Source organism: Sorex fumeus, unplaced genomic scaffold (genome assembly GCF_029834395.1).
Source record: "Sorex fumeus unplaced genomic scaffold, SorFum_2.1 ptg000122l, whole genome shotgun sequence".
Classification (NCBI taxonomy): Eukaryota; Metazoa; Chordata; class Mammalia; order Eulipotyphla; family Soricidae; genus Sorex; species Sorex fumeus.
This window is the reverse complement of record NW_026606179.1, coordinates 9,347,502-9,360,717: the sequence shown is the minus strand read 5'-3', so window position 1 is coordinate 9,360,717 and position 13,216 is coordinate 9,347,502. Positions and strand designations below refer to the sequence as shown.

Sequence of the window (13,216 nt, the reverse complement as noted above, 5' to 3'; positions counted from 1 at the left end):
AGTATAAAATACTTCTATGTCTGTCCCTCTCTTTCTGACTCATTTCACTTAGCATGATACTCTCCATGCCTATCCATTTATAAGCAAAGTTCATGGCTTCATCTCTCCTGACAGCTGCATAGTATTCCATTGTGTAGATGTACCAAAGTTTCTTTAACCAGTCATCTGTTCCAGGGCACTTGGGTTGTTTCCAGATTTTGGCTATTGTGAACAGTGCTGCAATGAATATATAGGTACAGATGTCATTTCTAATGTGCTTTTTTGCATCCTCGGGATATATTACCAGAATCCACATTACTTTTATAAAAAATTTTTTTCTATTAGATATTCACGAAATAGACCATTACAAATTTTTTTCATAATTGGGTTTCACGCATACAATGTACCAGCACCCATACCTCCACCAGTGCACACTTCCCACCACCAATGCCCCCTGTGTCCACACCACCATCCCCCAGCCCCCCACCCCCTTCACCTAGCCTCCTTGTATGGAAGGCATTTTCCTTCCTGCTCTCTCTCTCCTTTTCCTTGTATGCATTATGGTTATCAATACACGTGTTAAGATGTCATGGTGTTTGTTCAGGGCATTCGGTATTTTTATTCGGACAGTAAGGCTGGAGTAGCATTTCGATTAGGTGGCAGTTTTACAGTGTGGATGTGATTTCCGAGGCTTCTGGAAGTACAGGGAGGTGGAGGGGAGTAGCCTATTCGAACCCCAAGTAAGCCTGGAGATTTCGGTCACAAAACCCGCATACCAAAATTTTAATCAGATTATATCTTCATGAAGTACATCCTGAGACTGTGGAGTCAAGTCGGAGATTATGGCAGCGATTTTGGATTGTGGAAACAAGTGGCTGCTGGGGGTTCTGCTTGAGCAGACACAGGCCAACCTGCCCTCCTCTGATTTACATGGCAAAATTTTTAAAGGCTGATATGATTAAGGATGGGAGGTCTCTTAAAATTCAATATTAGTAACATTTTCAATAGAAGCCAGAAGTACACTGCATATTACATTACGGTCACATAAGCCATGTAACGCTGGTCTCTGTTTGCACACAGGAATTTTGACCATGAAGAAGAATGTCTCCAGTCTGGAAACCAGCAGCATGACCTCTAGCCACTGGGCAGTGGGCATGATGTTTCTCATTCAGACCTTCGTGGGGGTCCTGGGGAATTTCTCTCTGTTGCTTCAATATGTCTCTCGTTCATTCACAGGGGCTAGGTTGAGGCCCACAGATTTGATTCTTAGACACCTGACCGTAGCCAACTGCTTGGTGATTCTCTCAAAAGGAGTCACCCAGACAACAGCAAGTTTGGGTCTGGAAGATTTCTTGGGGGATGCTGGGTGCAAAGTCATTTTCTACACCCACAGAATGGGCAGAGGTGTGTCCACAGGCAGCACTTGCCTCCTGAGTGTCTTCCAGATGGTCACCCTCAGGCCCTGGACCCCACGTTGGGCTGAGCTCAAGAACAGAGCCGCAAAGTATCTTGACTCCTCTTTGATGCTGAACTGGGTACTGAATCTGTTGATCAATGTTATGGTCACTGTGAGCATAACTGACAGATTGGGCAGAAAAAACATCACAGGACAAAGAGATTTGGGATACTGTTTTGCCTCTTTTCATTATGAAATCTCAGCCTATATCTATATAACAGTGTTGTCATTCCCTGACTTCTGCTCTCTGGGCATCATGGTGTGGGCCAGTGTCTCCATGGTGTCCATTCTGTACAGGCACAAGAAACAAGTCCAACACATTCACACCACTCATGGCACCCCCACAGAGTCCCCAGAGACTAGGGCCACCCACAGCATCCTTGTGCTGCTCAGTGTCTTTGTGTCCTTGTACGCCCTCTCCTCCATCTTCCACGTGTATCTCGTCCTTTCCCCAAGTCCCAGCTGGGTGCTGGTGAACACCTCTGCGCTGTCTGCTGCTTGCTTCCCCACTGTCTGCCCCTTTGTGCTCATGCGCCATCTCCCCAGTATCATTGGGCCCTGCTGTGACACATGTGCCCCTCGTATCATCAGAAAAGATTAAGTCACATGCTTCCTTCTTTCTCTGAAGTTGTTTATTCACTCCTCTTCTTCAGAGACCTAAGGACTAGGAAAGAGTCAGGATCTGTTTAAAAATTCTGGGAACTTTGCCCTCAAAAGGAAACAATCAAAAGAGTCACATCAGAAGTGAAACTTCATGTCTTGATTATGCAGACATTCTGATTCTTCAAATGCTATGACTGTTTCCAGTGGAGAAGCTCAGTCTATGCATTGAAGACTTTAGGGCATAAAACAATCAGATACAATCGGGAATTATTTGTGGTGTGTGAAATTCAGTACGGCGATTCAGACTTTCTCTTCTCTAACATGGGGCTTCTCTGATGGCCCCCCTTGCGAGGATGTGTCTGTGAAATGATCATTCACAGAACTAAAGGGGAAATGAACCCGCAGGTTAGTGGAGTGGCCCGGGAGATACCAACTTCGCTTTGGAGTGTAGATATTGTGGTCCAGTATGAGTTTCCACTATTCCATCGTAGATGATCTCCCAGCCTGAATGAATGCCCTGGAGAGCTGGGCATGCTTCGGGTTGTCATATGCTCATTTTGACATGCTTACATGCTAGCTTATTGTGACAAAGAGGAGAACAAGACAGGCTGCTGATTATTTAAGTGTACAAGGGATCAACAAATACACAAAATACTGTGTCTCTGGGCTGGGAGAGTGTTGAGTGGTAGAATATCTTCACCATATGTTGGGGCCCCGAATCAAGCCGAAGCAGCAGATGTAGCTCCCCTCGTGATGTGGGGAAACCCCAGGTCACCACAGGGCAGAGCCCCTCACTCTAGACAGTATCAGCCGGGGACAAGCTCCAAGGGCTGGGCTCATGCTCTGCATGCAGGAGCCCCAAGTTCAATTCCTTGTAACCACATGGTTCCCCAAGGCTTTCAGGGAGAGATCTTGAGCACTGTGACAGGCGTAGTCCCTGAGCACCACTGGATGTGACCCCACCGCGTCCCAGCCCCTCACCATAGATACATATCTAGTGTCTTGGAGCAAGGCAGTTGCTACTGCTGGTTTTAAACTGCACAACGTCTTTTTTTTCTATACTGGGCAATTATGCCAATTGGCAATGTTCTAAAAGCAGGCTCTCTGGGTACACGCTCCTGATTCAACGTGAGGAAGAATGTTGAGGTGGTTTGTCATTAGCTCTAAGGAGTTATAAATAACCAATGACAAAAGGAAGATGTTTCCAGTGTGCCAATTAGGACATCATAACCTTTGGACTTATGCCAGCAAAATGGATGCTGATTTGGGAAATATTACTATTTGTGTTTTTTTGTGTGTGTTTTGGCCTCACCTGGTGGGCTCAGGAGCAACTCCCGGTACTGTGTTGGGGTTCACTCCTGGCAGTGCTCATGGCACCCTATGGTGCTAGGAATGGAATTCAGGCCTCTTGAATGCAAAGCCTGTGCTTCAGTCCCCTGAGCTATCTCTCCAAACCCCAAATATTGATGTAATGTTGCTTAAAATAACATGAATCAGATTCGGAACTTGAAGAATTCAAAACGGAAAGCATTCAAATCTTCAAAACTTGGGAGTGAAGAGACAGTATGGCAGGAAAGGCATTTTTTTTCTTGCATGGATCTGACCGGGGTTTGATCTCCATCATTCATATGGTCCCCAGAGCATCATCAGGAGTAATCCCTGAGCATTGCTGGGTATGGCCCCAAAACCAAGCAAAAACTTCCCTCTCCCCCCAAAAATTCCAAAATTTAAAATTCAGAACTTGAAACATTCAAAACTTAAAAGTGAGAATTAATCTGAACCAATGATACGTGTTTCTGGTAACTCATATTTATTTGACTGGTGCCTCAGGGCTGGAGCGATAGCACAGCAAGTAGGGTGTTTGCCTTGCATACAGCCAACCCAGGTTCAATTCCCAGCATCTCATATGGTCCCCCGAGTACTGCCAGGTGTAATTCCTGAGTTCAGAGGCAGGAGTAACCCCTGTGCATCGCCGGATGTGACCTAAAAAGCAAAACAAAAAAAAATTTTTTGACTGGTGCCTCAAGCACCAAGACAGACAAGAGTCTACAGCCTTAGGGTAATGAAGATTCTCTTCCTACACCTCTCTTCCCTTCCTCCTCTTCCTCTTTTTCTTTTTTCTTTACCTAATTGTGCTCCACCTTCTCCTCCTTCTATCACACCTGTTGGTGCTCAGAGTTTATTACTGACTCTTGACTCAGGTGTCACTCCTGGTGGGGCTTTGAGGATCTTATGGGGTGCTGGGGTTCAAACTCAGGCCAACTGCATTCAATGCAAGTCCCTACTTGCTGTACAATCTCTCCAGCCCCAAGAGTGATACCTTGAACTAGTCGTCTTGTTCATTGTTCATGAAATATGGTGGCAAATTTCTACCATGAGTTCATACAACCTAAAGTTGTTTGAGCACTGAGAACATTTCATTCTCCCTGGAAGCTGCCAGCTCCCCCCGATGGACGGAAGTGAAGGAAGCGACAGTTTGCATTGGGACCATGGACAGCTAAATGGGGGTGGTAATAGATCCCCAGAAACTCCCCTACCTGAAGCGAATGCTCCATCTTCAACTCAGGATTGGCACTATGCTGAAACATATGAGCATGGCAAAATGATCAGCTAAGTTGAGGAGGCATTCAGAGACCCAGCAATTCACAGAATAAAGTCATGGCATTTATTTATTTATTTAGTTAATTAGTTAGTTAGTTATGGCTTGTGGTGTCACCTCTGCGGATACTCAGGGATTACTCCTGGATCTTCAATCAGGATTACTGCTGGCAGTGCTCAGGGGACCATATGGGATTTTCGGCACTTGCACCCTTGTCAGCCACCTGCAAGGCAAAATCCCTCCCCACTGTGCCATTGCTCTGGCCGCACATCATGAAATTTACATCAGGCCACTCTGTATGACTCAGTGCAAAATCATGGGAAAGTATGGACACTGGGTGAGAGCAACACGATCCCCAAGTGCCTAGGAATCTCTTAGAACTTACTCGGAAACAAGCTTATGCAGACCACCTCATCAGACATGGTCAGGGCTAGGAGGAACTAGTTGGTCCAAACAGAATGGGAAATGAGGGTGATCTCATTTTACTCGCTTCAGGAAGTCTGTGAGCTTAACAGCATTTTCACCCCGCCTCACACTTTCTGCACATTAATTTCTAGTTACAGAAACAAAATAAGACTCCAAAGACATTATTCACATCACCAGTAAGAATTTCCTATTAGAGGCCTATTTCACTTACCCACCAATCTAATAGATGAGATGAAATTCTTTTTTGAATTTTTTTTTATTGAATCACTGTGAGATATTTACAAGCTCCCATGTTTGAGTTACAAACAACATGATCAAACACCCATCCCTCCACCAGTGCACGTTCCCACCACCAACACCCCCAATATACCCACCCTTTCACACTCTCCCACTGTCTCCATGGCAAACAATATTCCCCATATTCTCTCTCTACTTTTGTGCATTATGAAATCCAAATTTGCAGTGAAAGGATTATGTTCTGAAATCCATCTCCAGGATACTATTCAGCAAATGCAATTTCAGGGGTATGGGATGGTGCCTGCAACCTGTCTCTGCAGGCGATAAAGGGCCTAGTGGAGTCTGGCTGTCCTCATAGAACTAGTGTGTTTTTATGCCAGTAAGTGGGGTAGAAATAACGCTCTTAAATGTTCGCCTAGGGACTCTCATGAAGGCATCAGTTCCCCTCCTGGGAACATGAATGCTATGCTAAGTAGGATGAGACACTTCCCCAGTCAAAGTGGAAAGGGAACTTGCAATGAAAGCAACTAGTATTGCTTTGCGGTCAGCGTGGTCAGACTCACCTGCACCATGTAACACGTTTCTTGGTTTAACTTTTAAAAATCTCACTCCCAGGCTCAACACACAGTTCTCAGTATCTATGTTTTAGACTATGCACAGGGCTCTACTGATATCATCAAGTAAAATGATATATCAATAAGGGCCATGAGAATAGGCAAGTCTGACCTGAGGAACAGGCATTTCTTGGAAATAATATTTTGTGAAAAAGTGAAGTTCCATATGTTCCAGCTATGATCTCAATGCAGGTGTGTCACCAACTGATAATACTGTTCATTGCTGTGATTGGTGGCACTGTTGACCCAAAGTGAGGGACAGGAATGAATAATTGGGGTTGAATGAATCACGGTCATGGTCCTCCCGTTGTTCATCGATTTGCTCGAGTGGGCCCAGTAATGTCTCCATCATGAGACTCGTTGTTACTGTGTTTGGCATATCGTATATGTCATGGGTAGCTTGCCAGTCTCTGCCGTGCGGGCGAGATACTCTCAGTAGCTTGCCAGGCTCTCCGAGAGGGGAGGAGGAATCGAACTCGGGTCGGCCATGTTGGCCGCTTGTAAGGCAAACACCCTACCGCTGTGCTATCGCTCCAGCCCATTGTGGAATGAATAATTGGGTTTTAATTATACCTCCTGTCAGGGATGAAGTCCCTGTCAGCCCCGGCAGGTGCTTTCACTCTAAATTGGTTACTGCACTAACCCAGAGGCTGTCCTAGAACACCACTGCAGTAATTCGAGAATCACAGAATGAGTCCAATGCATAAACTGGTGACAACAAAGAAGATTACCTAAAGTCTAATGATCGAGGCTAAGAAATTAATACCCTGTCAGGATGGACCAACTTCTTATACTTCTGGAAGCTTTGGCATTCACATCCACACCCCAAAGCTGCCACCCAGTTAAAAAAAGCTATTCCAGCGTTATCTTCTTCCTGATAAAAATACTGGACACCCTGACTCCTAGTACCTGTATTGCAAACCATAGTACACAAAAGGAGAGAGAGAAAAAGAAGAAAAGTGCCTCCCAATTAGGCAGGCTGTGTGTGTGGGGGGGGGGGGGGAATGGGGGTGGTGGGACAGTGACAGGAGACATTGGTGGTGGGGAATTTTGGGACAGTGACAGGAGACATTGGTGGTGGGGAATTTACACTGGTGGAGGGATGGATGTTGGATCATTGTATGACTCAAACCCAATTATAAACACTTTCTATCTCACGGATATTTAAAAAAATTATATAAAAGAAACTAATACCTAAATGATGATTGGTCTTCCCCGCCTTGAGGAACCAGGGTGGCAAAGCTGAATATAGAATTGCACTGCTCAGACGTGGCACACTCTCTTGAGTGCCATGTGTGCATGGTGACAAGGAACGATTCTGGTTTGACCCTATCTTTCTCCTTAGAATGATCTCTGTGTGTGTCCAATCTATGATCATGTAAAATTCCACTGTATGTGCACTGTTCACATCATCATTCAAACAAGCCACTCTTAAGGCATGGCAGGTCAGGAATGGAGTCTCTCTAGAGGAGGGTCATACTATGAGCAAGACAGGAACCAAGAACACAGATTGCTGTGTTTATATCACATCATCCATGTAATGCTGGCATGCAGCATTTGCCCGTAGAGATAATGACCATGAAAAGGGACTTCACCCATCTGGAAACCAGCAGCATAACCTTCAGTCACTGGGAAGTGGGCATGATGTTTGTCATTCAGACCCTCATGGAGGTCCTGGGACATTTCTCTCTGCTGTTCATTATGTCTCTCCCATTCTGTCACGGGGGGCAAGTTGAGGCCCACCGATTTGATTCTCAGACACCTGACTGTAACCAACTGTTTGGTGATTCTCTCGAAATGAGTCACCCAGACCACAGCAAGTTTGGGGGTGAAAGATTTCCTGAGGAATTCTGGATGCAAAGCCGTTTTCTACGCCCACAGAGTGGGCAGAGGTGTCCATGGGCAGCATGTGCCTCCTAAGTATGTTCCAGATGGTCACCCTAAGCCCTAGTCTCCACACTGGGCCGAGCTCAAGCACAGAGTCCCCAAGTGCCTTGACTCCTCTCTGATGCTGAACTGGGTGTTGAACCCGTTGATCATCTGGACCTATTCTTTAAATAAAATGGGTAAAATGAGCATTAAAAATATCACTAGAAAAAATAATCTTGGGTACTGTTATACCGCTAATCAAGATGAAATAAGGAACTGGCTCACTCTCACATTGCTAATAACTCCTGACTTTTGTTCTCTGGGCAACATGGTGTGAGTAAGTGTCTCCAGGATGTACATGTTGGACAGGCACAAGAGACAAGTCCAACATGTCCACACCACTAGCAGAACCCCGGTAGATTCCTCCGAGACCAGGGCCACCCACAGCATCCTCGTGCTGGTCAGCACCTTTGTGTCTCTATATGCCCTCTCCTCCATCTTCCACGTGTGTCTCAGCCTCTCCCCGAGTCCCAGCTGGGTGCTTGTGAATGTGTCTGGTGCTGTCCATTGCGTGTTTCCCCACCACTTGTTTCTTCGTGCTCAGGTGCCATCACTCCAGTTTCTCTGGCTCTGCAGTGACACAGATGCCCCTCGGGTCTTCAGAAAAGTGCTGTACACAGTATTTCTACACTTTGAAAACACAACAATATTTTTTATTTTTCTATAATATGCCCAAAGCACTGTCATCTCAGACCAGGATCTGATTGTTTTCCCTCTCCAATGTAGAAGTGACTTATTCACATCAGTAGGAACAGATTCATTCCACTGCCTTAAATACAAACATCTCAGTGCTGTGTGTTTGTGAATAAAATACCTCATCAAAACTCTTCTGGTTTGTTGCACATTTACACCCTACATTATACTGAAAGTTCTCCCTATGCTTCATACACCGGAACATGGATGGTGGTTGGACGTATGTGGATGTTCTGAGCACAGAACCAGGAGTAAGCCCTGAGCACTGCCGGCTTAGGCCCCAGGAGAAAAGAAAACCCAACCTGCAAAACAACTTTTTAGCTATACTGTGAAAATTGATATCAGCCGCCTGCTGTGTGTAGACCACACATTATTAGGCAACTGATTGCAAAAATAATATAAAATTATGGAGCAGGGAGCGTCCTCAAATGGCTACTGTGTGCTTACTGCATGCTGAGATAGGATTCAATCCCCAGGACCACACAACCCCTCATGGACCTAGCCAGGTGTGGCCCCAAAACAACAAACAGAATGAACCATGAAAAAAGATACTGGCAGTTTCACAGAAATCTCAAGGCATACGCAGCTGCCACATCCCATACTCTAAAATGTTTCAGACTGTTTGGATGATTCTTGTTGAAGAGGGAAGCGCTGGTATGTCTTCTCTCAACAGTGCTTGGTTTGTGCTCACCTTGCACTGCTTGTGGATCTTGGCTTTCACCTCTGTACTCTCTCCAACCCACAGTACTCTCCTATTCATAGCACTGAGCTATGCATCTGCATAGTTCGTGCATTTGCTCTTCCGTGGTCCACAAAGCATGAGCAGGAACTCCACAGTATAACCTCCACCTGTGCTGACATCCTGGGACTGTAGCCCACCCAAGAGTCATGAGTTCCAATGACCCCCACTCTGTCAATCTGTCTCAATCTTAGGAAAATCTTGCAGGTCCTAACTAAAGGTGAGACTTCTTGCCATTCATTGGTCCCATGGACTGAAGGGAGGGAAGGCTCCAGGGTGGGGAGACACTGAGATACAACTGTTCGGGCAGGCCCACAAGGGGTGGGAAGGAAGCTCAAGCAAGCTGCAGCTTGCTTGCAGGATCTTCCTCTCCAGTGACTTCCTGAGTCCCTTCAGGTGCTCATTCAGGGAAACCCCACTTCAAGGGCAACCACAGATGCTCCCAGCACATTCAAAGGCACAGAAAACAAAGCTCCCAGGCTGGAGTGAGAGTACATCTGGTGGGATGTTTGTCTTTCACTTAGCCAAACCAGTTTCAATCACTGGCATCCCATAAGGTACCCCGTGTACCATAAGGAGTATTTTCTGAGTGCAGAGCCATGAGTGACACCTGAGCACTGCCGGGGTGTAACCCAGAAAGCCAAAAAATAGAAATAGGGAAAAAAGCAAACAAAGTTCTCTCTTGCCTGGGAGGGAGCCCATTCTAGACCCAGAGATGAACATGAAACTGTGGCTTTTGGGTTCCCTCCTCAGTGGCTTCCCCTGCCATTCTGCGGACAGGACAGCACTGAATCGACCCATGGACACTCAGCTGCAGCACAGTTTCTGCTTTCTCCTCTCAGCCCAGGGCAGGGGGCAGCTTCAGACACTCAGATACTCTGTGGCCTGCAGCCTTACCAAGCCCAGGAGGCTGGGACCACAGCTGGCAGTCATTCCTCCAACTCACCTGCTGGAGGCCAGGCAGATGTCACCACTGCAAAGCTGCATCTCTAGTCTCCCTCTGCACAGAAATGAAGGAATGTTCTAAGCGATTGTGTGAGACGTGACCCCGCAGGTATGTGAGGGGGCTCCCTAGAGCCTGTCTCTGGGTTCACAGACTACATGTCCTGCTGGTATTAGCAGATCGAATATTTGTTTCTCTACACATTTCCCATGCTGAGATGATCTAACACCAACTTGGTGGGATTAGGAGTGGGGTCTTTTACAGGTGACTGCAAGGGAGGAATGCTCCACCTGCAATTAGCTAATGTCCAGGAAGGTCAGAGGTTTATCAAATTGACCCTGAGCAGAACTCAGGAAAACCGAGATGGAAAACCGAGAGCTACATAATGACAAACACGAAATTCATACCAGGAAGCTCTTCCATTCAGATCCCCACAGGTTGATTCAGTACTTGTCTTTTTCATTCAAAATATACCAAGGCACTCCTGGGAATATATCCCAGAGAGGCAAAAAAGTATAGTTGAAGTGACATCTGCACTTGTTTGTTCATTGCAACACTCTTTACAATAGCCAGAATCTGGAAAAAACCTGAGTGCCCGAGAACAGATGACTGGTTAAAGGAACTTTGGTACATTTACACAATGAAGTACTATGTAGCTGTTAGAAAAAATGAAGTCATGAAATTCACATACAAGTGGTACTACATGGAAAGTATCATGTTAAGCAAAATGAGTCAGAAAGAGCAGGATAGACACAGAAAGATTGCATTCATCTGGGGAACATAAAGCAACAAAATGGGAGACTAACACCCAGGAGTGATTAGTACCAGGAATCTTGCTCCATGACTTGGAGGCCAGCCACACGTGATAGGGGAAAAGGATGCTCAGATAGAGAAAAGAGCACCAAATAAAGGGTGTTAGGAGGTTCCTCCCAGGGTGGGAGATGCAAGCTGAAAGTAGACTATAGACAAAACATGATTGCCACTCAATGCCTCTCTTACAAACTGGAGGACCCAAAAGGAGAGAGAGAGAACAAAAGGGAATGCCCTGCCACAGAGGCAGAGTGGGATGGGGGGTGGGGGGGATTGGAGGGATGCTGGGACCCGTGGTAGTTGAGGATGGGTGCTGGTGGTGGGATGGATACTTGATCATTGTATAACTGAAACCCAAGCACAAAAATTTGTAAGTCTATAACTGTACCTCATGGTGTTTCACTAATAATAAATAAATAAATAAATAAATAAAATTTCAAAAAAAAAAAAAGAAATCCTGCCTTAGTGGTAATTAGGGTCTGTCAATTCGAAACCATTGACTACAGTCTTCTTTAGAGATGGGATTACAGATGGCATTTTCAGGATTATAAGGAGTGTGTTGTGCCTCTAATGTTCCTATACTTATAAGAAAGTTTTGGTTGAGTATAAATCAAGGCAGCATGCAACCTAGTGTAGCTATAGTGTATCCCAATGATAACTGTGGAATAGAAAGTTTTTCTAACTCTAGATTATGCTGTGCTTAATAGATATCATTGTGTCTTCTGAAAGCATTGTAATTTACAGGTTATTGAAAAACTGACCTTTTTTTGAGGGGTGGAGTTAGGGCCATATTTGATTATTCTCAGGACTTACTCCTGGTTTTTGGCCACATGCAAATACCACCATACCCACTGTACTATCATGCTGGTCCATTGGGGAGTCTTTTGTGGTGTATCTCTGGCTGCTGAAGTGGGAAGTTTCTTAGCGAATTCTGGCAAGTGAATGACTAATTCTGGGAAAAGAGTCAATTGTCTATAAAACGTCTAAGCTAAGTCTGAGAAGGAACCAAAATGTATATAGAACTTTTTGTTTTGTTTTATTTTCGGGCCACACCTGGTGGTGCCTAGGACTTACTTCTGGCTCTGTGCTCAAGAGTCTCCCTGGAGGTGCTCAGAGGACCATATGGGGCCCAGGGGACCAAAACCAGGTATGTTGCTTGCAAGGTAAGTGCTTTACCCACTATATTAACTCTTGGACCTATCTATAGGGCATTTTACACCAATTTCAAGAAGAAAGTGAAGATAAAGATCTAGCAATGAAACTGCAGCACTGAATGAGGAGTCTGTGAGCACCCTTGGAACGGTCTACTGTGTAGGGGGCGGCTGTCTCAGGCATTTCCGAGCTGCAGGCAGGGTTAGGCATCTCCTCCTGAGGCTAACACCAGATCACTTCACTCAACACCTAAAACTCCTTTTCAAATATCAGTGGAAACCGGAGATTTTATATATGCTTGCAGGGAAAGTTTAAGGTCAGTCACTTTTTGAGAGACACAGAAGGACTGAGAAAGGCGTGTCCCTCTCCTGGTCTACTACCCGGAGGACAATCGAGAGAAAGCACAAGCCCTCCACTCCTGCTAGTGATAAATCAAAGCATGAAGACATATATGGGTCAGAAAAATGGATCAGTGGACTGGAGCTCACAGTCTGCCTGAGGGAGGCATGAGTTTGATCCCCAGGACTGCGTAGTCCCCTGAGCCCCACCAGGAATGACTCCCAAGCACCAAACCAGGAGTCACCCATGTGAACAGCTGGTTGTGTCAAAAATAGCAACAGCAAAACAACAACAAATTATTGGCATGAACATCAGGAATCCCATTGATCATCCTGGACTTTTAAGACCATTTTTCCAGTCCAGAGGGATAGTATAGTAGGCAGGGTGCCTGCCACACATGTGATCAACATGGATTCTGTTCAAATCCCTGGCATCCCATATGGTCCTCCAAGTCTCTCCAGAAATGTCTCCTAGCAGAGCTAGAAGTGAATATTGAGCACTACTTGTTGTGACCCCGAAACAAACAACAACAACAACAGCAAAAGTTTATTTTCACCAACCGAGAGACATAAATGTCAAGACTACCAGGGCTCCCATGAAAGCACCTGAGCAGGACCCAGAGAGAAACACCCTTGGAATGAAGATTCTCCCATATCCTTCCAGTGGTGCTGTGACCTCAAAGAGAGGCTGCCAGAAG

General features: G+C 45.6%; 1 protein-coding gene and 1 pseudogene across 1 annotated transcript; both read left to right on the top strand.

Annotated features, from left to right (window-relative positions):
* Positions 1-1,070: 1,070 nt before the first annotated feature.
* LOC130044525 (vomeronasal type-1 receptor 4-like) lies at positions 1,071-2,036 on the top strand. Its single transcript, XM_056137274.1, has one exon. It carries the CDS (start codon positions 1,071-1,073, stop codon positions 2,034-2,036), a length of 966 nt encoding a protein of 321 aa, XP_055993249.1.
* A 5,450-nt stretch (positions 2,037-7,486) lies between these two features.
* On the top strand, positions 7,487-12,301 carry LOC130044512 (vomeronasal type-1 receptor 4-like; annotated as a pseudogene).
* The last annotated feature ends 915 nt before the right edge of the window (positions 12,302-13,216 follow it).

Coding starts and splice junctions, on each gene's coding strand:
- LOC130044525 (XM_056137274.1), top strand. CDS start 1,071: ATGAAGAAGAATGTCTCCAGTCTGGAAACCAGCAGCATGACCTCTAGC.